The 25376-nt window shown below is 48.2% G+C and overlaps 1 protein-coding gene across 3 annotated transcripts in view; it reads right to left on the minus strand.

Moving 5' to 3' along the window:
* Positions 1-306: 306 nt before the first annotated feature.
* The window catches only part of CEP68 (centrosomal protein 68), a 28868-nt gene continuing 3798 nt past the window's right edge, over positions 307-25376 (minus strand). Inside the window, exons 2-8 of one of the 3 annotated variants that reach the window (XM_047781929.1) lie at positions 13959-14351; positions 10851-12368; positions 8911-9033; positions 6521-6617; positions 2310-2482; positions 1323-1391; positions 307-1088 (exon numbers count right to left, since the gene is read on the minus strand). In XM_047781929.1, the coding sequence (XP_047637885.1) occupies positions 1368-1391; positions 2310-2482; positions 6521-6617; positions 8911-9033; positions 10851-12368; positions 13959-14309 (2286 nt within the window). In that variant the 5' untranslated portion in view covers positions 14310-14351 and the 3' untranslated portion in view covers positions 307-1088; positions 1323-1367. Of the gene's footprint in view, positions 1089-1189; positions 1392-2309; positions 2483-4317; positions 4600-6520; positions 6618-8910; positions 9034-10850; positions 12369-13958; positions 14352-25376 lie in introns of those variants that run through there. The other 2 variants (XM_047781928.1, XR_007135112.1) reach the window with 2 other exon arrangements.

A 25376-nucleotide genomic window follows, 5' to 3' on the forward strand; every position in this document is an offset into this window, starting at 1 on the left:
CATACTTAAATGTGAAAAACTCCTGTAAGTTTAGCCCACTGTAATGCTAAGTAAAAAACATATGGGGAAAGTGCTTTCCCCTTCTCACATTCATTCGTGGCCCAATAAACTTTTTTTTTTTTTTTTGTCTTTTTGCTATTCCTTTGGGCCGCTCCCGCAGCATATGGAGGTTCCCAGGCTAGGGGTCGAATCGGAGCTGTAGCCACCGGCCTACGCCAGAGCCACAGCAACGCGGGATCCGAGCCGCATCTGCAACCTACACCACAGCTCACAGCAACGCCGGATCGTCAACCCACTGAGCAAGGGCGGGGACCGACCCGCAACCTCATGGTTCATAGTCGGATTCGTTAACCACTGTGCCACGACGGGAACTCCCCAATAAACTTTTTTAAGTGCTTTCTTGTTTTTGTAGAATCTGTGGTTACCAGCAATAGCTGATCATTTTGCTTTAAAAATCCATACAACTAATTTTAAATAGCTGATCCATAGATTCTTTTTTCCTACAGGGTACTTACTTGTCAACTCCCAAAGCAGCAAAGAATTCCCTTTTTTTCCTTCGCTGTCAACAGCCTTAGCTTCTGTAGTTAACCAGGGTGTGTGATCCTACCTGTGCCCTCCCCTGACTTCGGACTACTCTTTGAAGGGAGAGTAGGAACAGAGGGCTGCCTCCTCCTTGAGGTTCCTTTTTAGGTGGATATCTCGTCCACAGCCCAGCTAAAGTTTAAGGGCAGTTCCCTGTCACATTTCCCTTTAAGATAATAGGCAGGCAGGCAGATGGAGCCCTGAGCACTTAAGATGATAAAAGTACCCTAACAGTCCATAACAGTCCAAAGTAATTTGTAGAGTTTCTATTTGTTCAGAACTTTCTATTAATTTGGAGAGTTAAAGCCTCTTCTAGTCTTCAAAGAGGGATTTATAAGCCTAAGCTTCATTTTATGAAAAGACCCAAGTTCCTGGCCCACCAGTCATTTTTTCAGTCTCTTGGGTCCTCTCGTTTGCCTGAGAATACCAAGTATTTGGTACCTTCTTCCTCATACCAGCCTTCTTTAAATGATCTCAGCAGGTGGACTAGTTTAGGAGCTCTGTAACTGGACAGAGGGGGAGAAAAGACCCGTAAGCCTTATAGCATTACTTTATCAAAAACCGCAAAACTACATGCTCTATTGCAGGGAAGCACCAAAGGAAAACCTTAATTTGGAAGGATTCATTTTAAATAAAAATAGTAGCTCAATAGCCCCTACTTCAGGGAAGAGAAAGGCATTTTAAAGCTAGTACATCAGAGTTAAGTTTCCCCCTTGATGTCAGTGTAAAATGGCTCTTACAAGGACTTCTGGAAGTTTCCCACTAGCCAAGTCTTGGCTGACAGATTATATCTCTGGCTGAGAAGATGCCTGAAAGAGAAAAAGCAGCATCTGTTACAGGTGGAATGCTGCAGAAGAAATGACAGGGCAGTCACCTGCATTCATTTTAGAATTAAAATGACTACTGCTTAGATTTGATGGAAATATAGGGACTCTCTGCTATTGACATGCCTGGATTTTATCTTTTACCTTCTTTTATCTACAGAGAATTCTCACCCAGGAAGTCTATGAGTTAAACACCAGGTTTTGGCTGGAGGAGAGGAAGCTTCAGAGCAAGTCTGCTCCAGTTGTGGAATCATGTTGGGCAATGGTAACGCCCACTTAAAGCTGTAGTGTTGAGTCTCTGAGGCATGGTGCTTCCGTGTCTCCCCCAGCCCTCTTCAGAAGGGAGTGGTGTGGGAAGGTCACCAGGAAGCTCCCAGTGAGCCTTCTCTGGGAAAAGGAGGTGTCGGGGAGTTAGTTATCAGCAACTCTGGATCCCTGTGGGCACCTGGTGCTGTCAAGAGTTACTCAGCAGTGGAACACCAAATGAGCTGGGTGAGAGGAGTCTACGTAAAGGGGGCAGCCTATACTGGAGAAGCATATGTGTGCAGACATAAAAAGTAGGTATCAATGACTTCTGCAGTCATGCTTGCAGGCGATGGGTCTGCCACAGAAAATTGAAGTGCAGAGCACCCCAGTCGTCAGCAAGCTCAGGGGTGAAGCTGAGTGATGGAAAGCACCACACTGAGCTGTAGTTACCACAGGAAGACCCCCAATCTTCTTCCTGGCCATGTCAGAATCTCTCTTTTTCAGGTCCAGGGGCTTCTCCTAGCCTTTCATTTGTTTCAGTAGCTCTTAGCTCAACAAACTTCTAGGAATCCACCACCTGTTGGAGCAGGAGCTCTGTACCTTATCCAGCACTGGGGTCCGAGGACAGTTTTTCTTCTCTTGGGTTGTTCTACCTACCAGGCTAATCCCTTTCACACTGGCGCTCCTGCGTGCCATGGGCGTGCCATCAGGGACGAGGGTGCAGCCAGCCAGCCTGTCCAGGGAGGCTAAGATGGTGTTGTACAGGTGATCCGCGTGGCTCTCCAGCTCGCTGGGCTGCCTGGAGATCCTCCCGAGGATGTCCTTTAACACTAACACACGAGGGTTACAGAAGTCAGGCCCAAGAAACAACAGTAAGTATGCTTTTAAAAGAACATACGAGGATGTAGTACTTTATACAACACAGGAACATGGCAATAGTTTCAAAATGTCCGCTTTTTTTTTTTTTTTCCTCAACAGTGACTCCCTAGGCACTAATGCACTAGAGGATCTACGGTAAATTGTGATTAAAGCTGAGAAAATTGCCATGAGCTGTGGTGTAGGTTGCAGACGTGGCTCGGATCCTGCGTTGCTGTGGCTCTGGCGTAGGCTGGCAGCTACAGCTCCGATTAGACCCCTAGCCTGGGAACCTCCACATGCCGCGGGAGTGGCCCAAGAAATGGCAAAAAGACAAAAAAGACCAAAAAAAAAAAAAAAGCTGAGAAAAGAGGTTCACTGGCTCCACTTGGAAGGACATACTTCACAAAAAGGCACAGAGACATGGTTATCTGGTGCCTGGTATGATCTGACTTTTAGAGATAAGGCCCAGGGCGCACACCCAAATCCTGTGGGGCAGGAGTCTGAAGTGAAACAAAGCAACATGCCAAAATTAGGACCTGGTTCTAATCAGGTCCTATCAGCTTCTGTAGGCTGTGGGACTGTCTTTTCACAAGTGTATGAGTGGTCTGGTAATGTAATATGGGAAGGCCCATCAACCGTTTTTTGCAAATCCTAAATGAACGGACTTCAAAAGAAAATGACCTGGAAGCAGGCTAGGACAAAACGGTTAGTGAGGCCAAGATTCCGTCCCCCACAGGCCAAGTGTTCATCTGAGGAAGGGATGGGCTACGTTCAGGGTGCATCACACACGGGAGGCTTGTTTTATTCCCTCAAAAACTTTTATTTCCTTTGTGAAACACAGAGGCTGCTTTTGCTTCCTGCACCTTTATCAGCTGTGTTCACACTCTCCCTAGTTTCCTGCCACAGCTGCAACATCTGCTAGTGGCGGAAGGGAAAGGGGAAGCTGCATATCTGCAGAGGGTGCTGACGGATGGGCGGAAGAAGGAATGGGCTGGCCGTGTTGAGATCAGCCTCTGGGGAAGCCACACAGTGCAGTGACCTTAGGGCAAAGTACCATCCTGAGAGCTTAGAGGCAGCAGGGCAGGCCGAGGAATGCCACCACAGTGCAGCTCACCCCTCACATTGTACGTGAGGCAAATGGCTGGGTTCTCCCCTGTGCCTTCGCCAGACCTTTGCTCAGTCCTCCGGGTGTGGTCAGTGGAGTTCAGAGGATCCTTTTTTTTTTTTCTTCTGCTTTTTAGGGCCACACCCACGGCATGTAGAGGTTCCTAGGGGTCAAGTTGGAGCTGTAGCCGCCAGCCTACACCACAATCACAGCCACACGGGATCCAGGCCACGCCTGCGACCTACACAGCTCACCACAACGCTGGATTCTTACCCCCCTGAGCAAGGCCAGGGACGGAATCTCATGGATGCTAGTCGGATCTGTTTTCTCTGCACCACAACAGGAACTCCCAGGGGAGCTTTATTTTTTTAACTTAGAAACTTAGAACGTTAGAACATTTGACTGGGGCCAAATAAAAGCTGGGAATGGTGGTGAAATTTTTCTGAGTGAGACTTTAATATATTCTAATTGAATACATGCATACAGGGGCCTGGTTCAGCTTAATGTCAGTAGGTTCTAGTCATTTGAGCCAGTATAATGAAGGGTCAATGTGTGACAGGACTGTCAACTCATGCATGGAAGAACCTGGGTCAAAATGTAGTGAAAACACCTGCCCGGTAGCCATGGGGAGGCCTTTGCCTGGAGACTGAGATGGGCACATTTTGAAGCAATTAATTTGACTTCCTGTCCCTAAGGTTCTACCTGCGGCTGAGGAAGAAAGCGGGCTGTGAAGAAGCGGAGGGGGGGGTAGTGTTTGTGCTCAGGCTCCGCTGACTGGCTCCAATGACTGACAAAGCGGGTCGTGTGCTCTGGAGACGACAGCTGTACACCTAGCTGGACAGGCCCTGTGATTTCCACAAAACAGCCAAGTTCCTGGTTTTTCCAAGTAGAGGATCAGGAGGGGCAGGGTGGCAATCTTAATGAGGCTGGAGACCACAGAATACCCAAATGCCTCTTCTTGGGGCAGTAAAATACTCTAGACACCTTTGGAGAGAAGGGCAAAGCGGGATGTTATTACAGATAAAGTACTGAGAAGTATTACTGACTTTTTTTTTTTTTTTTTTTTTAAGGGCCACACCTGAGGCATATGGAGGTTCCCAGGCCAGGGGTTGAATTGGAGCTGCAGCTGCCAGCCTACACCACAGCCACTGCAACGCCAGATCTGAGCCATGTCTTTGACCTACCCCACAGCTCACAGCAACGCCAGATCCTTAACCACTGAGTGAAGCCAGGGATTGAACTTGCATCCTCATGGACACTATGTCAGTTTCTTAACTCGCTAAGTCACAATGGGAACTCCTTGAATTAATTTTTAAATGAAGGTGCAAGAACCTGTAGCTTGTAAGAGGCCCACTGTTACATGTGGCCTCCAGAAAAGCTTCCTGGTATTGAGCTCTTCCAACTCAGGCTCCTGCACCTCCAGACACAGCAGCACAGGACCAGTGCACAGGGGCTGGAGCCAGGCTGCCACTCCCTGTGTAGCCTAAGGCAAATTCACAGCTCTGTGAGCTGAGTAATAACAGGATCCATCTCACAGGGCTGTGATTAAATGGAAAACAACAACACAACCCCAACTGATACGCTTCAGCACAGCGTCTGGCACTCAGTATTTAGCAAAATGCTGGTATAATTACAAGGGACAAGGAGCTTGGCATACTGAATTTCTGCTCCAGTAAAAACGAAAACGTCCTAGTGCAAGAAAACACCAGAAGAGCCAACGCAAAGGCCTCTCGCAGGTGGGGACTGCAGAGGCCTAATTCACTCACACTGAGGAATGACTGTCCTGCTGACAACCTTCCGTGGCTCCTCATCCCATCAAAACCCTCCCTGCCTGTTCACAGTTCTCAATCCTGGTGGGTTCTTCCTTCCCAGGGGACATCTGGCAATTTCTGGAGATGTTCGGGGTTATCACAGCTGGGGAGGTACTACTGGTATCTAATGGGCAGAGAGGCCAGGGATGTTGATAAACTAAGCACTGCACGGCCCAAAGTGTCAATGGTGCTCAGGCTGAGAAACTCCTACTCCACCCCCTACCACGCACCTGCCCACTACTTCTGGTCAGGAAAGTGCCACCTCATCACCTCTCAAGCCAGTGGCTCCTGCCCAGTTTTGCTCACGCTGTTTGCTTCCAGTGTAAACCCCACTTCACTCCAAAACTGAGGCATAATATAGATGGGCTCTTACAGCACTTGGTGGTTCAGTCTTATAGGAAACTAGGGGCTGCACTGGGGTCCATCAGTTCATTGCTTTAACCCAGCAATCTCCTAGCGCGTCTTCTCTTATCTGCCCCCAGCAAGGGCAAAGTCAAGAGTAAACCCCTGCAATCTGCGATATACTCTTGAAATCTGACTTTTCACACCTTAACCTGGAAAGCCATCCTGAAAAGTGGGCTCGAGCTTAGTTTGTGACCACTGTCCACCTGTCCCCTCTCATCTGTTCCCTTCTTCCTTCAATCTTCCTGGAGAATAGACTGAGTGCTCTCAGACCCTAGAACAAATCCTTCTCCAAAGCAGATAACCAGAGAGGGGCCCAGCCCGCACTGTGGATGGAAGGGAACCCTAGGGACTCCCCGCTGAACATCCTAGCCCGGAAGCCAAGAACAGCTGGGCTAAAGCCTGCACTCCCACACACATCACCACCAGGGAAAGATAAGAGCAGAAGCCAAAGAGCATCATTCTTGCAGGTTCAACACCCAGCTTCTCAGGGCACCTTCAACGGCTGCGACTGCCTCACCGTGTGGCTGAGGGGCTGTGATGACATGGGGGCCGTAGATGGCTGTGGAGTGGAAGGCAATGGGTGCGGATGGGAGGGACCCTTGCACTATTGGCTCCTTCCCAATGGGTGTGGGTTCTGGACTCGTGCTGAGAGGAACTACTGGCTAAATTCCCAACCTTAAGCATCTTACCTGGGGTATTATCCAACAGGCACTGAAGAAGAATCTCCCCTTTCTGTAAGACACTTTCCGTCAGGGGCTGGTGTTCGTCTATATCTTTCTTAAATTGCTTAAAGCATATCAGAAAAGAACAAAGCCTCATTACTATAATTTTGTAAAAGTTACCAAAAATGATCCCTTGTACAGTGGCTCGATCCCCCTTTAACCCACCCAGTCTTCAGAATTCAAGTAAACAGTCCAGTAGTTTAACTTCACTTTCTTTAGGCCCAAGGCAAACAGAGCCAATCCTTTTTTCTGTTTACAGTATGAGAAAAGCAGGGTTTTCTTTTCCCTGGCATAGTCTGGCTCATGAACAGCTTGGAGTCAGGGTTTCCTGCTGGTGCTGCACTCACAGGTTCTCCTTAAATTCACAGGGCTCCTGAGAGTCTTCAAACACAGTCTTGTGTCCTAACGGACTCGGTAAGAGCCACAAGAGGCACAGGGCCCGTGAGCACAGGGAGCTCCCCCCTTTGTGGACCCTGGGCAGGCCTCAGGGAAGCTGTAAGTCTCCTAAACAGCTGCTTTCTTTTCCCCTCATGGTATCAAATCTTATAGCTGTTTCTGGTGTTCCTTTAGCTGCAAAGATGTAAAGTCAAATTCATGACCACTTTCAGTACTGGGTGGAGAAACTGGCAGTTCACATTTTGAAGTTACAACTTTACTTCTGGATTTACTATATTCCTGCTGACAGTTCTCCTTTGCCCTAATACCTATACTTATTATTTTATTCTTTAGTACTCTGGCTAGTTTATATGCTGCCACAGACTGTGTCATTAAGACAAAGTATGTAAGACAGAGTCACAGTGAAAATATATGAACACAAGTGTACGTGCTTACATCAGGTATCTAAGCAGGGGTCAAGGTACCTCAAACATATACATGAGTTAAGCGCCATTCTGTGTGGGGTTGACAGTGTGGTCCCACTTTGTGACATAGTTGCGTGCGTGGGTGACACAAGTGGGTCAGGCTTCACTGACCGGCAAGGTATCTCCCAGCTCAGATCTCAACTCTACCCACAAAGCAAGAGAGCTGCTCAGGACCAGCCTGGAAGTTGAGGCACAGAAGGATGGAGTGAGGGAAAAAATGGATGGAGCTGTTTTGACACCTGCTCTGATAGGAACGAGGCTGAGGCATTCTGGAAAGACCACCTGCACAAGCCCTATTAGGGTCATTTCCTCTCTCCTCAGCAGTGCTGCCCTTGGGCATCCCGGGGGTGTGCACAGCTCTGTACATGCTCCTGGAGGCGGCACACAGAGGACCTTGAGACTCAGCCTTCCTCTCAAGTGCACTCTGGGGGAAGAGCTCATGGCAACCTCTCTGCCGAGCAGGAAACAGCATTCCCACGAGGGCAGGGCAGCTGGCCTGCCCCGGCAAGCCCCCTCCCCCAAATTTTAGTTGGCTCCAAGCTGGAAAGCAAAGGCCCTCCAGCCTGGGTGTGGTGGGAGCTCTGGGTTGGGTGCTGCCGCCCTGGTTCAGGCACAAGTAAATAATGCTCTCTTCTGCTCAAACAACTTTTCCAGAAAACCCTTTGTAGACTAGCATCGAGTTCAGACCACAAATACCACCTCTGCTCCTTCAGAAGAGGCAAGAGAGGCTTGAACAACCAGACATGCTAGGAGTCAGCAGGTAGTTCAAAGTTAATGTTAACGCTTAGGGTAACTGATATATTTTATCATCCAGTTTAGAACACTTCCGAGAATGAAGGGGGAACTACTGATAATTATGCCAAAACAGAACCAACTATCCACTATGAATATACCTGTCCCAAAGTCAAGTTAACCAAAACCCACAAAGAGATTTTTAAAATAACAAAACCTAACAAGAGGCAATCCCTATCCCACCCCCCGCCCCAAAATACCTCGAGAAGCAAATTGAATCATATTGTTGTGGAAATACCATCAAAATGCCTTGTGTATATTCTGGAGTCAATACAATTTCAACTCAAATCCTTAAATACCAGTCAGTGGTAACAGAACTTTCTGTGATGATGGAAATGTCCCATCTGCTCTGTTCAGTATGGTACCCACTAGACAAACGTGATGACCGAACACCTGAAACGTGGCCAGAACAACGGAAAAACCTGATCTTTAATTTTCCTTAATTTAAATAACCGTGTGTGTGTCTCGTGACTTATCAGTGCAAATCTACACCTATCAACCCCCGAGACATCTGACATCATAAACCACCCTGAAGTATTTCTGACTGAGGATAAATAAAAGTTATTTTCTTCAAACTCTACCTGGCCTGGGAAATAACTCATACATGTTACAGTTTCCAGCATTAAGACTCTGACTTCCTAATCAAGTAATTTAGCCCCCGCTCTCATGAGTGACACTCAGCCAGAAGCCAGGAGCACGTATTACCCGGTAAAGCTGCAGAGAAGACTTGAGGCCTGTGAGGCTGGACCTGGGTGGAGTCAGATGGTCGGTGAGGTCGGCTACATTATACAGCCAGCGGATCAGCTCTTCCAGCTGACAGCAAAAGGTCTGTGGAGACAAGTAAAAGAACACAGGGTGTTACCCACGGAACCACTGTTTCCATTTTCAAAGGCTAAAAATACCGTGGGAATCTCAGGATACAGACTGTGCACTTCCCAGAGCATCCCTTCACCGAGGCATGGTCTCCTCTCTCCCTGCCTGCCCTATCCCGAGACTCCGGACCCCCACCAGGGCAATGTGCAGTGTGCACCCTGGTTCCGTCTCCACTCGGTCTGAGAAATGCCAGCCCTGCGGGTGGCGACAGAGGAGCTCGTATGAGGGCAGAGACGGGGACAGCCCAGAAGGGGCCCACCTGACTCAGACCAATTCCTGGGAAAAACATGAACATAAACTATGTGACCATGATCATGACTGACTGGATCCTATGATTGAAAATGACAGAATTAAAGCTGCTTGTCCCTGTTCCGATCCCAGGCCTCTTCAGTGATAAGGCCAGATTCTTAACCCACTGTGCCACCAGGGAATTCCCAAAGCTCCACATTCTACAAGCAAGAAACCTCCAAGATTGAGCTGAATGTATCTGGAAAAGTCAAAAACTCTAATTCAAAAAGATACATGCACCCCAATGCTCACAGCAGCATTATTTATAAGAGCCAAGATAGGGAAGCAACCTAAATGTCCACTGACAGAGGAATGGATAAAGAAGATGTGGTACATATATACAATGGAGTATTACTCAGCCACAGAAAAAAACCAAAAAAATGCCATTTTCAGCAATGTGGATGAACCCAGAGATGATCATACTAAATGAAGTTAGAAAAAAATCTCACAGGATATCACTTGTATGTGGAATCTGAAATGACACAAACGAACTTACTTACAAAACAGACTCAAAGACACAGGAAACAAACTTGGGAAAGGGAGGAGGGAAGGACAAATTAGGAGTTTGGGATAAAGAGATACACACCACTATATATAAATAAACAAGGTCCTACTGTGATAGACCATGCAACTACATTCAATATCTTCTAATAACCTATAATGAAAGACAATCTGAAAAATTACACATATATAACTATATATAGTTATATATATAAACATATATGAAACTGAATCACTTTGCTGTACATCAGAATCTAATACAACACTGTAAATCAATTAGACTTCATTTAAAAAAAAGAAAAAACTGAGCTGAAATTCACATCTGCCTAATGCCGACAACCCTATTCCATGAAGAATCAGAGCCATCTCCACACAGTCTTAGATGGTCTACAAGAGAAGGTTCAGTGGCCAAGAAGTCTAGGGAAATGGTGCATCTGATACTCCCAGCCCTACAGTTCCACCACATTATCAAACTGAAGCTCTAAGAAAACGCTTACTTTGGTTGAGCCCGTATTTCCTAAAGGCAGCCAAGCACAGGCCCTCCTTGTGCAGAGCACCTCTTATTCCTCAAGGCCAGGAGCCTTGTGGAACAGCCTGGAGCAGCAGTTAGCAGCTCAGGCTCCAACCCTTGCTGACCACGAAGGCGCAGGTACCTAACCTCTCATGGCCTTTTCTCTAACTATGACATGAGAACATGTAGAGTGAGAAGGATGAAACAGGAGGAGGTGCAGTACAGTGCCTGGCACATTAGTGCTCAGTGTTACTGGTATTTTTTGACTGCACCTGCAGCATGTAGAAGTTCCCAGGCCAGGGATCAAATCCGTGCCACAGCAGTGACCCGAGCTGCTGCAGTGACAACGCCGGCTCCTTAACCTGCTGTGCCACAAGGGAACTCCACGGCTGGATTTTCTTATGAGCTTTGTGGACTAGGGGGAAGAAGAGACAAACAAGTGGACGCACAGTCTCTGAAATGTCACGTTTACCTTCACACACTGCACGAGCGACTCCCTTCCCTGTGCTCCTTTCCCAGGAGGCTGCCCTTCAGCATCGGGATCCAAGAATGCCTGCCGGTCCAACATAGATGGCAAGGAGGTACGTGTTCTCAGTGGCCCAGAGACCTCGAGCGCCTGGCTGCTCACCAGACTGCCCTCCCCTGCAGAGCCCCTTGGGCGGACAAAGGAGCGCAGCAAACAGTGGTTCTGGCCCTCAGGGTTCCCAGACCCTCTGAGGGCAGCCCCAGAGGGAAGCTGGCTTTGGCTGGAGTCCGACGGGAGGGAAGCTGGTCCATCACTGTCCGACACATCCAGGGAGCTCTGCCCTTCGGTGGCGTCAATGGGCAGGTGCACCAAGGTGGGAATGGAACCCAGGTAGGAGACCAAGCTAGAAACCTGTGTCAGCCGAGTGGGCAGGGCCAGATACTCATCGTCACTTTCCACCTCTTCTTCTGGTTTACATCCAGACTCCGTGCAGGCGAGGCGCCCCATGCCCTGGCTGGCCCCCTTCTCTCTTTCTAGCCTGGGTGAGGGCCGCCCTCTCTCCTGGGTCCTCAGGTGGGGAGAGTCCAGGTCAAGGTGCTTACCCACAGGTGGCCAGTCCTTCATGCCCCTTGGGGCTGGCTCTCTACTCTTCCACGGAGTGTCCCTGCTGCCTGGGGCTCTGGGGGTAGATGTGGGCAGACTACAAGATGCCAACCCCACACCACCCTGCTTCTGGGGTGCTCCAGAGGGCCACTGCCTAAGGCTTGGCTCTCTGGGCCCACAGAATGGCAGAGCAGTGGCCTCGGCTGGTGGGCAACTGTGGGATACGTTAGGGGGTGACTTTAGGGTACTTGCTGGGGAGATAGAGAAGCTATCCAGGTCTACGCCTGAGTCCTGTAGGACAGGGTCTGCCAGTGCACGGCTGTCGAGGTGTTTTGGGAGCCGAGGCCCGGGCCTGAGAGGGTAAGTATAGTCCAGCAGGTCTTCATACTCTTTATTTGGGTTCCAGAGTGGGGAGCGGCGGTCAGGGGAGGGAGGCAGGGAATCCGGCAGCACGCAGGCCCAGTACTCGGCCTGGAAGGAGAGGCGCCTCCTGGCCAGCCCAGGAGCATCGCTCCCCGAGGACACAGGCTGGGGCGACCACTGGAGCCGAGGAGCAGGCCCCACCACCGAGGAAGCCACCGGTGGGACAACCAGCTCCAGGGAGGAGACCTTGGCGAGGGGGCAACCCTGAGGCTGCGCCTTTTCCTGGAGACCCTGGACACTGCTGCCCGGGGATGAGGCAGAGCCGCTGCAGCTGGAGGACTGAGATGTGGCAGCGCCCGGGCTCATGGAGGACCTCCATTGAGATGGGAACGGAAAGCCTGAGACAGGGGACTGTGGGCTGAGGTCCAGCACCTGCGGCGACTCAGCTGGGGATGGGTCATCTTCGGTGTCAGCGTCATGGCCTGAGCAAAGAGTGGTGGCTCTGAGAACCGTGAGAGTCTGAGGTAGCTCCTCGGAGGCAGAGGGCCTGGCCTCCATCTGCAGCACAGGAGGGAAGGAAAAGGTGAAAACAAGGCAGCCAAATAAACCTCTTTCCTCGATGACAACTCAGGAGTTTTCTTGGGGGGCCCAGAAAATTCTGAGGAAAGGGCTGGAGAGGTAGAGGCAGCTGGTGCGAATCAGACAGCGTGTGTGCTGCTGCGGAGCAGACTGTCTTCCTGAACTGATCCCACCCTGTCCTTCCCAAGGCTCTTCCTTCGCAGATGCCTGGTCTGTGAGCGAGCAGATCACAAATAGCTCGGGCGCGCTGAAGCTGGACCACAGCCTGGCCTTGGAGCAGCGTGTCCTGGGCAGACAGGACCTCAAGCATTCTGTCACTGACAGGAGGCACAACCAAACCCGGCCCTCGGGCCACACACCAGGCCCCACCTTGCTCAGCTCACACCACGGGTGACTGAGCAGCAGCCCAATGAGTCATTCCCCTCAGCCTCTTCGCTCCGGATTTTTAATAAGCTCAATGAAGAGCCTTCCGGGGGGGGCAGCAGGACAGCACAGTGTTTAAGGGCACGGGCTCTGGAGCCAGACAGACCTGACGCCAGCACCTAACTGCCAGCTTCCAGACGTCTGACTTTAAGCCTCACTTCCCTTACCTGTAAAACGGGGGTAGTGACAGGACTTCTTTCCCAGGACATGAGGATTAAATGAGCTCAGGGTGAAAAGCTCAGGCTAACAGCTCAACTCCGAGCCATGTTACAATAACAAGCACAGACTCACACTCAGGAACAGCCTTTCTGTGCTCGCTCCCTTGCTGCTCACCTCACTGTACCCTGAGCCTCGCGCAGGCCCTGGCTCCCAAGCGGGCGGACCCAGCTTGTGTTCTCCCAGTCACGCTCAGGACCTCCTCACAGGATGGGGCTTTGTGGGGACAGCATGTGGCAGCCAATGCCACAGTGACCCAGAGGAGATCAAAGCCATTCCCATGAAAGGCCTTGGCAAGCAGAACACAACAGGAAGTCAGAGCTGGGAGGGACAGGTCACTCAGGTAACCTCCCCAACTATACCGAGAAACCGAAAGATCTGGTGACTCGCCTGAGGTCACAGAGACAGGGAGACTCTCTGTTCCACGTGATTCCCACGAGGCAAGGCTGCCCTGCAGTCGGGGAAATGCTCCTGGCCCGGGGACAGTGCTGCCCACTACAGGGGCTCCAAGGTGCTGCCAAGTTCCCTGGGTCCCAAGGGGACACAGTCTCAGAGTCCTGAGGAGCCCACAGCTCGGGACCCTCCTTCTCCAAGTCTGCTCAGGGGCCCCAAAAAGGCTCCACATCACGAAGTTAAAAACAGGACACGGCTCCCTCTGTCCCAGCTCCCCTGGCCAGAAGGTCTTGGCCACAGCATCCCTGATCTTCCAAAGGTCACCAGTCACCCTCCTGAGAAACAAGAGATGCTGTGGACAGAGCCCCCTGCTGGCCCCAAGGCCCAACTCTCCACGTGAACCTGTGAAACAGACACCATCACACCCAGGCTCGCCCAATTCCCCCCTTGTTCAGGGCCTGGAGAAGCATGTAAGATGGTGAACATACTCAGAGACCAACAGCAGCAGTAAGGCTAGAGTCCTGACTTAGTACTTACCTGGCTTCCCAAGGAGCACAGGTCTCCAGCCCCCAGGCCGGCAGGGAGAAGCAGGTAACCGAGAGCAGGCTGAGACCCACCCACTACCGGCTCCCTGCTGGCCCCACTGGCCTGAGGCTGGTAGGCTCCAGAGGGGCCAGGGCCAGCCCCGCCGCAGCAGGCAGGGGCAGGGAGCCCCTCAGCACCCCCCGAAGGGGAGGCGGGCCCTCCCTCAGCTTCCAGGCGTGGCGGCTGCTGCCGGAGCACCAGCCTCGAGGGGTCCAGTTCCTGCTCCCTGCGGCTCCACCTCTCACACAGGGCCTTCTTGTCGGCAGATGCCTCTCCCTCCGCCTTTTCTTCTCCCAGGGCCATTGAGATGTCCCCAGGTCAGGGTTCCTCTGACGCTTCAGGTCCCTACAAAATGGGAAAGGGAGAGAGAAAGAAACTTTCTGTATCCATGTCCAGGAAACGTTGCTTTTTACTAATGATTAAGACTTTTTTTTTTTTTTTTTTGTCAAAGAGAAATGAGAATAAATGATGGCTTCTTCCTCTGAGAAAAACAGGTCTGGCTCTTCCTCAGCCCTAGACCCTTCCAAGGGGACATAGGAGAACATCATTTTATCCTCTGCTTTCCTGTGGCTGGGAGCAGTCTCAGTAGCAGGTGCCCAGAAGGATCAATGCAGGTCCAAATCAGGGTCAAGGCTTGGTCCTGCCTGAAGTCTTTTGGGTCCCTGTCTCCTCAGCCCAGTCCCACTGGGTAAGGGGTCCGGCCTAGGCCTTCCCTGTGCTGGCCCTGCAGCAGCTATTGTCACAACACTCCTGGCAGCAGGCAGGCGGTTCCAGCCTGGCTCTGACCACCCTACACCAGGCCTCAGCTGAGCCCAGGGGCTCTCAAGGTGCCTGCTCTGCCAGGGGAGAAGGCAGGACCCCCTCAAAGCAGAAACCATACCCTAGGCTGTGGAGCAGGTGGGCAGTTCTCACTGCAAAGACAGCCAGCGATCAGAGAGAGCAATCTCCTGCTGGCTTGGTTTACAATTAACATGGTAACTGAAGGAAGCTGGGGAAAGCCAGATGGTTGACAGGGGTAATGGTCACACAGTGTGCATGCCTGTGACAGAGCGAGATGGGGAGCGAGAAGCCCACCAGGCCGGTAGCGGGCAGGGAGAACCAGGCTGAGCGCTCAGGGCGGGAAGAAGGAACAATCAGAGAGCTGAATGTGAAAACAGAACCCTTCCGACAGGAGCTTCAGGGACCACAGAGGGAGACTCTCCCCACCCTACCCACCCCCTCATCCAAGTGAGTGTGCGGGCAAGGGCTCTGCTGGGAGCGTCCTGCCCGCCTGGCAAGGCTCCAGGCAACCAGAAGCAAGCCAAGAGCAGAGCATGCATGTCACACGCACCCTCACAGCCACCACGTGCATGCGGACTAATCAGAAGAACTGTTCTGACAGGTACCATAGACTCGAACATAAAATACACTGCAGACGTAAATCGCCCTCCACCCTTGTCCCCATGCCTCACAAAAACACGCCAGGGCAACACAGGGCATAATGACGGCACCTGGTGCCCAGGGCCTGCCGAGTGTCAGCTAGCGTCATGGGGGTGGGGGTTGGGGGGGACAGAGCGGTGCAACATGTCACCTTACAAGGAACAAAAGAGTCCAACAGAGGAAGAAAAAGCAGCCAATTTTTCACATAAGTCAAGCAAAACATTTACTACCAGATACTCTCACAAAAACGGGTAACTAGTCTAATTTTGTGTGTTTCTCACCTCTTGATGCACTTGTGAACACAAAAAGCTATTTTATCCTCCCCCCCTTTTATAGGAACATAGGAAAGGATACAGGACCCCTGTTCAGAATTTTCAGAATCTTTTCTTTTTTTTTTTTTGTCTTTTTAGGGCCACACCCATGGCATATGGAGGTTCCCAGGCTAGGGGTCGAATCGGAGTTGTAGCTGCTGACCTACACCACAGCCAGAGCAATGCCAGATCTGAGCCATGTCTTCAACCTACACCACAGCTCAAGGCAAGGCCAGATCCCTAACCCATTGAGCGAGGCCAGAGATCGATCCTGCGTCCTCACAGATGCTAGTCAGATTCGTTTCTGCTGAGACACGACAGGAACTCCACTTTTCTTTTTTAATGAAACATCTTGGAGATCTTTTCTTAGCAATACAGAGAGCACCCTCCCTGTTTTTACCACTGCCCAGCACCACACTCCACTGTAAGGATGCGCTCTAGCTTGTTCCACCAGTTCCCTACTTACGGGTATATATGGTATTTCCCAACTTTTGCTATTACAAACGCCACTGCACATGTGCCAGCACACCCCCAGCAGAGTCAGAAGAACTGCTGAGTGAAGGGGACCTGCATGTGTACTTCTGATGTGTGTTCCACCGCTACCAGGTGGCATCAGTTTACATTCCCACTGGTAGACCGAATGGGTGCCCATTTCCCACAGGTGGCAGGTCCTCTTGTCCTCATTTCACAGAGAGGGAAACCTCTCAGAGTCAAATCCAGCCTGCATGACTCCAGAACCCAAACTCTTTATGAACCAACAGGGGGACAAGCTACAAAACAGGCACACAGAGAAGAGGGGAGAGACTGGTTAAAGAGACAAAGAGATGAGTGACCAAATCCTGCTGAGAAGGATTTTCATGCAGCCACATCCTCACCTGGTGGCTGTTTAAGAAACTGCACATGAAAACGCTTACAGGCAAATTGTTTTCACAATTATGGAAAAAGCTGAGCCCATGGGCTGGAAAACTAGGGTGGAGGCCGAATCTAGCCTATAGCCCCCAATTTCTATTTCTTGCTCCATTTCTAGAAACTCTCTCAATGGCTAGAGTCAGGCCTCGAGGTGTGGCTAATCCCCCTCTACCTTCCTGTTCCCCTCCACTAAAGGGGTGGTCTTTAGACCAGAGACTGGAATAAGATGATGCTGGGGCAAGAGAGGGGTGCAAACAACGCTTCTACCTTTGTTCTCCTGATGTGATCTCTAATCTGTGTTGTCTGGATCTCATTATTAAAAAAAAAAAGGTGTCTGTTTATCTTGGGAGTGAGTAGTGAGCTAGAATTATAAGCTCTGCAGAAGGCACCTCTAGCTAACTTTCAGGTATACACACCAACCTGAACTAGGTTAAGAGTGTTGCCAGAGGCCCTTCAGCAACCAGGAAAGATTTGAAATTCAATGATTTTCATAGAAATGGCACCTCTGAAAAGAAGGATTATAGGTGGTTATTTTCTCCACCTGGATATGCAGTCCCTTCATAATCTTACTGAGGAATCTGCCTAACAAATCAATTTTCCCCACACCACACAATTTTTTTATGAGAACTAAGACAGATACATCTGAAAGAAAAAAAAAATCCCTAAGTGTTCATTCCAAATTGCATGTAGAGTACCACAGAATCCAAAGAAAGAGAGAAGTCGACTAGGACAGAGATAATCAGTGGACATGCCTGGAAGTCATGACTGCTGAAGACATCCATCATGTCAAAGAAAACATCAGCCTAGTGCTACAACGAGCTCTGGATTTCTAGGGCTCCACTCGCCCTGCGATGCTCCACTTTCTGCAATGCTGCCTGAAAGTCCAGCCCTCGTTTCCAGAGTCTAGATTTTACACATCATCTTTCCTTCTAAGCCTCTGAGGGGGAGGGGGGAGGGGGGGATTCTACTCAGACCCTTCCAGGAATACAACACTCCCTTTTCAAAGCAGCCAACGGATCGCTCAGGTGAAAATTACTTGCTAGGCTGTCAGTAGCTTTAAACAACCTACATTTCCACATGGGTACTTCCTGCTCTCTGATCATGAATTTTAACAGAGTTCCTGGAGGCCAGCAGCTCTGCAGTGGGCAGAGGCCTCCGTCAGCCCCCTTACAAACAGGGAAGCAACAAACAGGAGGTCGGACTGAGTAGAGGGCTCAGAGCACAGGCCATGAGCAATGAATCCAAGCCTCCCATCTGAGAAAGGTCTGTACACACCAGTTCTGCTCCGTGCTTGGCCAAACCGAGAGACAAGCCACATAAGCTTTAGAATATGCTAGGGACCACTCAGACTTTGGTATTAAAATTCATTTTCGGGATAGATGGGCACAGTATGACCTAACGGATATAATCAGGAGTGATACAGGCTTGGCTTACTCTTGCCCTACAGTAAAAATATGCCCCCATATCATGCATGGGATCACACTAACTGGGTAAGTTGGACACCTAACCTTCCTGGTACCTGCTGCCCCACCCTCGTGCAGGCCTGTCACAGCTGCCAGGGCTCCCTCCCACACACGGCTGATCAGGATGGAGAGTAGAGGACTGGGAAGAGAGTGAGCGTGTGAGAGTGTGTGTGTGCAGCTTGTGTGTTAGGGGGTTAATGCTTCTCTCTCACCTAAACCATTCAAATGTAAAAATAATCGACTTAGGGAATAACCCTCCTCTGATCAAGGAGACTTTTCCCAGGACTCTTTAAATCACAAGCTCCCTTTCAAACAATCTGAATTATACCAGCTTTGCTCAGGAAGCTGGGTTCTGGCCTCTCTCTGTACCTGAGTGCACAGACGGCACCTGTACCAGCCACAGAGCCCAGGTGTGGCTTGACAGAGCCAGCCCTGCCAGTTTAGGGAACAAAGCCTTGAAGTTTCTTGCTGTTTTTCCAGGAGGCCACAGGTGTAAATGGTAAATGCCACACAGGGAGTGGCAGAATCTGGCCAGAGAACCAAAGAGACTCTCGTGCTGCTCTTTCTCTAGAACAGGAAGCTGCCCACAAGGAAAGGGGGGGGGGGAGCAGTGGGGTAGGACCCAGCACTGTCACGCTGCTGGAAGGCTTCAGGGGGAACGAGATGGACAGAAGAAAGCAACTTAAAAGCAGAAGCCAGTCCAGGCATGGGAGGCAGCATGAAATCCAGTAATGATATATGCAGGGGCAGACAACAAAAGGGGCAGTCACGAGAGGCCCAAGCCAGCCCTGGCACACTGGACTGGGTGCCAGGAATCCCATGGCTGGAGGTTTCAGACTGGGACACCAAGGACTAAGAGCAACCGCCACTCTTCCAGCTCCCTCCCTGGCTGTCCAAGCCCTGAAGGCCTTTAGATCAGCCCTGTCTCTCCCTGTTGGGACAGGTTACCCCGAGTGCTCTGTCCCCCTCCTCTGCAGGTGAAACCAAGCAACATGAAGAGGAAGAACAGGTTCAAAGCTATGAAGGGGTAGGCTAGTGTCCCACGGCTGGGTGACAAGTTGCGGCCATCTTCTGGGTCCTCGGCCTCAGCATCCCCTTTCCCCCCCCACTCCAGGGCTGCTTCCCTAGGATCAGAGTCAGAGAGTCCTCCTGGGCCCTAGGAAGAGCAGTGGGTGCCTCTAATCAAAGTGGTGGGAAGGCTATCGCCAGATTGCTCTCCCCTTGCTTTCCCATGTGGACACTCACCAGCTGGCTGACTGAGTGGGGCTACCTCACAGCAAGACTAATCTACCTTGTCACAAGAGGTCTTTAGATGGCCTTCAAAGAGAGGCAACTGCCGCATCGACAAGGAGCTCAACTGAACTTCTAGTCCTCATCCCCCCACCTCCAAGCTCTCTGGCCTCCTGAGCAGTCAGTGCATTGCTGCCCTCCAACAAAGCTCAAAGTTGATGATAGGGACTGAACATGTCAATCGACTGGACCCTATTCCCAGAGCAAGGCCGAAAAATAGCTCCCCTATAACAAAGGTCATTCCCACTGTCCAAAGACCCTGGCCCTGGACCACGCAGCTGCAGCTCCACAGGCCATTGCTTTTACTGTACTGACAGTTTTCTGTGAGTCCATGAGGCCACGTGTATGAAGGCTGATATGAACCTTACTGATTTTCAGAAGAAGCTATTAAGAATGCTCCTCAACAAGACAAGGACGCCCACTCTCACCACTTTTATTCAACATAGTATTGCAAGATCTAGCCACAGCAATCAGACAAACAAAAGAAATAAAAGGTAACCAAATTAGAAGAGAAGAGGTAAAACTGTCACCATATGCAGATGACACGATACCACACATAGAAAAAACCCTGAGGATTCCGCACAAAAGGACTCTTAATTGATCAATGAATTCAGCAAAGTAGCAGGATACAAGATTAACATTCAGAAATTGGCTGCATTTCTGTATACTAACAACAAAACATTAAAAATAAACCTTTCAAAACCACACCAAAAATGGTGGGATCAAGATGACAGAGGAGTCAGACGTGCTCACCTTCTCCCACAAACACATAAAAAAAAACCCCATCTACGTGTACAATTCGCACAGAACATCTACTGAATGCTGGCAGAAGAACTTGAACCTCCGAAAAGGGCAAGGAACCCTCCATATAACTGGGTAGAAAAGGAAAAAAGAATCAGGAGGGACGGGCACTCCTGAGAGGGAGCTGGGAAAGAGGAAAGGAACCCACACCTTGGGAAGCCACCTAACTTAGATCAGCTGAGATGGAGGGAATTCAAAGCTGCAGAGAAAAGTGCAGCAGCTGGACTGAGAAGGGAGAGAGCCATAGAGACCAGCAGTACCGCATCCCAGGACACCACAGCCTGAGACGCTCGGAAGGGGGCTGGGTGCTGAGACTCAGGCTCTGAAGGTCAGTTCTGGGAAGAGACAGCCTGAGGGACTAGGGAGCAGTGTGCCAAGGGCTGTGGAGCACAGCGCCAGAGCCAAGGGAACCTGGGAGGAGGTCTGGGCCCACAGGAGAAGCAAGGCACCATTGTTGGGGAGGGCAAGAGGAGAGGAGTGGATCTCCATAGGAATATCTTTCTCTGTGCAAGCGTGTACTCCTGGAGGGCAGGGCTACAGAAGCAAGGCACCATTGTTGGGGAGGGCAAGAGGAGAGGAGTGGATCTCCATAGGAATATCTTTCTCTGTGCAAGCGTGTACTCCTGGAGGGCAGGGCTACAGGCAGCAAGGCGCCTCTTGCTCGGGCTACAGGAGATAGGCTCCTCTTGCACAGGCCACAGGTGGTGGCACTTGCTGTGCAGGCTAAGTGTGATAGGGCACCTTCTGCATGGTCTACAGGTATCAGGGGGCAAACTCAGTCATCTCAGACTCCAGAGGTGGGCATGGCCCAATACCACTAGGGGTCCGTGAACAGGCACCACTTACGGCCCCAGTCACCTCAGAGGTCGACATAGAGGAGGGCACTGCAACCAAGCACCACTCATTGTTGCTCTCACACCCCTGGGAATGTACACACCCTGCCTCTGCCACACACTCAAGGCACCACCTACACTTCACAGGGCCCTGCAACTAGGAGCAGCCTGCACCAACTTCCCGTGGGTCCTTGCCACTGCACAGCACCCTATCAAGGGGATGACACCCTGTACACATTGAGGAAAGTGACAGTAAGAATCCAAAAAAAAGCAGCCCTCACACCAAAAATAAATAGTAAGCCCTCACAAAATACCCAGGGGTGTCCTCATATATAAATACCCCTCCAAGACAACAGTAGTTTGTTTCCCTAAACTCAGAGAATAAGAAAAATACAAACAAAAGGAAGCAGCTCAGGAACCATTCCCAGTTAAAATAGGAGACTCATCTGAAGGAGCAAACAATGAAACAGGCCTCTGCAGTCTCACAGATACCTAGTTCAAAAAGGAGACAGTAAAAATAATGAAGGAGTTAAGGGTGAATATGAAGGAACTGAGAGCAGATATGAACAGTAATACAGATTGCTTTAGGAAGGAACTAGAAAATATACGGAGGAATCAAGAAAAACTAGAAAATTCATTTGCAGAGAAGTAAACTGAGCTAAAGGCACTAAAGAGCAGAATGAATAACGCAGAGGAACGAATTAGTAACTTGGAAGATAGAATGATGGAAATCACCCAATCGGGGCAGCAGACAGAAAACCAAATGAAATAACATGAAAGCAATATAAGAGATCTATGGGATAATATAAAATAGGCCAATCTATGCATAATAGGGAGAAGGAGAAGAAAAAGAAAAGGGGACTGAAAATATATTTGAAGAAGTTATGGCTGAAAACTTTCCAAATCTAAAGGAAACAAATATCAAGATACAGGAAGGCCTCAAACAAGCTGAACCCAAACAGGTCCACACTAAGTGATATTATAATAAAAATGGCAAAAGTTAAAGGTAAAGAGAGGATTCTAAAGGCAGCAAGAGAAAAACTAAGAGTTAACTATAAGGGAACCCCCATAAGAATATCAGCTGATTTCTCTACAGCTGATTTCTCTACAGGCCAGAAGAGAGTGGCAAGATATATTCAAAGTTCTAAAAGGGAAAAAAAATGCAGCCTAAAATAGTCTACCCAGCAAGAATATCATTTAAAATAGAAGAATATCATTTAAAATAAAGAATTTCTCCAACAAACAAAAACTGAAAGAGTACAGCAAAACTAAAGCCATTCTAAAAGAAATACTGCAAGGGCGCCTCTAAATAAAAAAGAAGAAAGAAGAAACAGGATGGAAGAAATCACAACTGGAAAGTAATAACTTAAATAAGCGAGTTTACAGATCTAAAAGGAAAACAAACAAAACCTGCTGTAAAAGCAACAATAAATACAGGAACAGCGAAAGGATAAACAAGATAAACATGAAGATGTTAAAAAAGGATGTCAAAATCATAAAATATGGAAAAGGAAAGTAATAAAATCTAGACTCTTTTTTTTTCAGAATGTGTTTGAGCCTATATGACTATCAGGATAAAGCAAGTAGATATAGGAAGGGGTTAATATACTTGAAAAACAGGGCAACCACAAATCAAAACCAAACAATACAGTCACAAAAACTCAAAAGAAGAGGACACAGGCATAACATAAAAGGAAAACATCCAACCAAAAAAAGAAAGGAACAAAGGAAAAACATAGAATCAACCAGAAAAGGTTTAAAACGGTGATAAATACATGTTTATCACTTATCTTAAGTGTCAATGGACTGAATGCTCCAATCAAAACAGACTGGCAGACTGGATTAAAAAAAACAAGAGCCTTCAATATGCTGCCTACAAGAGACTCACCTTAGGGCAAAGGACACAAATAAGTTGAAAGTGAGGGGATGGGAAAAGATATTTCATTCAAATGGAAAAGACAGGAAAGCAGAAGTTGCAATACTCACACAAAACAAAACAGACTTTAAAATGAAGGCCATAAGGAACAAAAAGGACACTATTTAACAGTTAAAGGATCCATTCAAGAAGAGGATATTACAATCACCAATATATATGCCCCTAATATAGGAGCACCTAGATACATACAGCAAATACTAACAGACGTAAGTGGAGAAATTGATAGGAATACAATCATAGTAGAAGACTTTAACACCCCACTCACATCAATGGACAGATCTTCCACACAGAAAATCAACAAGGCAACAGAGATCCTAAATGACACAATAGAAAAGTTAGACTTGATTGATATTTTCAGGACACTACATCCAAAAAAAATTAGAATACACATTCTTTTCAAGTGCACATGGAACATTCTCAAGGACTGATCACATACTGGGCCACAAAACTAACCTCAACAAATTTAAGAGTATAGAAATTATTTCAAGTATCTTCTCTGGCCACAATGGGATGAAACTAGAAATCAACCATAGAAAAGATATGATAAAAAACTGACTACATGTAGATTAAACAACATGTTACTAAAAAGCAATGGGTCAACAAGGAAATCAAAAGGGAAATTAAAAAATACCACGAGACAAATGATAATGAAAACACAACCATTCAAAATCTATGAGATGTCACAAAAGCAGTTCATAGAGGGAAGTCCATAGCAATACATGCCTTCCTCAAAAAAGAAGAAAAATCTGAAATCAACAACTTAACCTACCACCTAAAAAATTAGAAAAAGAAGAGCAAACAAAACCTAAATTAGCAAAAGGAAAGAAATCATAAAAAACCAGAGAGGAAATCAATAAAATAGAGATTCAAAAAATAGAGAGGTTCTGGTTGTGGCTCAATGATAATGAACCCAACTAGTAACCACGAGGAGGCGGGCTGGATTCCGAGCCTCACTCAGTGGGTTAAGGTTCTGGGTGTGGCACAGGCTGCCTGCTGCAGCTCTGATTTGACCCCTAGCCTGGAAACTTCCATATGTGTGGCCCTAAAAACCAAAACCAAAACAAACAAAAACCCAATAATACCAAGAGGTGGTTCTTTTGAAGGGGTAAACAAAACTGACAAACCTCTCTCGGGCCAGACTCATCAAGAAGTGGAAAGAACTCAAACAAAAGAAATGAAAAAGAGAAATCTCAACAGATATTGCAGAAATATGAAAATAATAGTAATACTATGAACAATTATATGCCAACAAAATGGTCAACTTTCTAGAGACATACAGCCTACCAAACTGAATCAAGAAGAAACAGGTTAACTGAACAGACTGATCCCTAGAATCAAATTGAATATGTAATAAAAACATTCCCTATAGACAAAAGTCCAGGACCTGATGGCTTCATAGGCAAATTCTACCAAACATAAAAAGAAGAACTTATACCCATCCTTCTTAAACTTTTCCAAAAGGCTGAAGAAGGAACACAGTCAAAGACATTCTGTGAAGCCACCATCACCCTAATACCAAAACCAAAGATACTACCAAAGAAGAAAATTATAGGCCAGTATCTTTGATGAATATAGACACAGAAATTCTCAACAAATTTTTAGCCAACCAAATCCAACAACATATAAAAAATGATCATTACACCACTACCAAGTGGGATTCATCCCAAGTTCACAAGGATGGTTAAACATACACAAATCTATCAACGTCATACATCACATTAACAAAAGAAAAGTCAAAAACTGCATGATCATCTCATTAGATGCAGAAAAAGCATTTGACAAAATCCAACATCCACTAGTGATAAAAACTCTTACCAAAGTAGGTACAGAGGGAACATACCTTCACATAATAAAAGCCATTTATGACAAACCCACAGCCAATATAGTACTCCACAGAGAGAAGCTGAAAGCCTTTCTGCTAAAATCTGGAACAAGACAAGAATGCCGACTCTCACCACTTTTATTCAACATAGTATTGGAAGTCCTAGCCACAGCAATCAGACAAAAGAAATAAAAGGTATCCAAATTGGAAGAGAAGAGGTAAAATTGTCACTCTATGCAGATGACATGATACTATATATAGAAAACCCTAAGGACTCCACACAAAAACTACTCGAACTGATCAATGAATTCAGCAAAGTAGCAGGATACAAGATTAACATTCAGAAATCGGTTGCATTTCTGTATACTAACAATGAAATATTAGAAAAGGAATATAAAAATACAGTGCCATTTAAAATCACACCCCCAAAAAATCAAATGCCCAGGAATTAACCTGATCAAGGAGGTGAAAGACTTAAATGCTGAAAACTTTAAAACATTAATCAAGGAAATTAAAGAGGATTCAAAGAAATGGAAAGATAGTCCATGCTCCTGGATTGGAAGAATATTGTTAAAATGGCCATACT

The sequence above is a fragment of the Phacochoerus africanus genome, chromosome 5, assembly GCF_016906955.1.
Source record: "Phacochoerus africanus isolate WHEZ1 chromosome 5, ROS_Pafr_v1, whole genome shotgun sequence".
In the NCBI taxonomy this organism is placed as follows: Eukaryota; Metazoa; Chordata; class Mammalia; order Artiodactyla; family Suidae; genus Phacochoerus; species Phacochoerus africanus.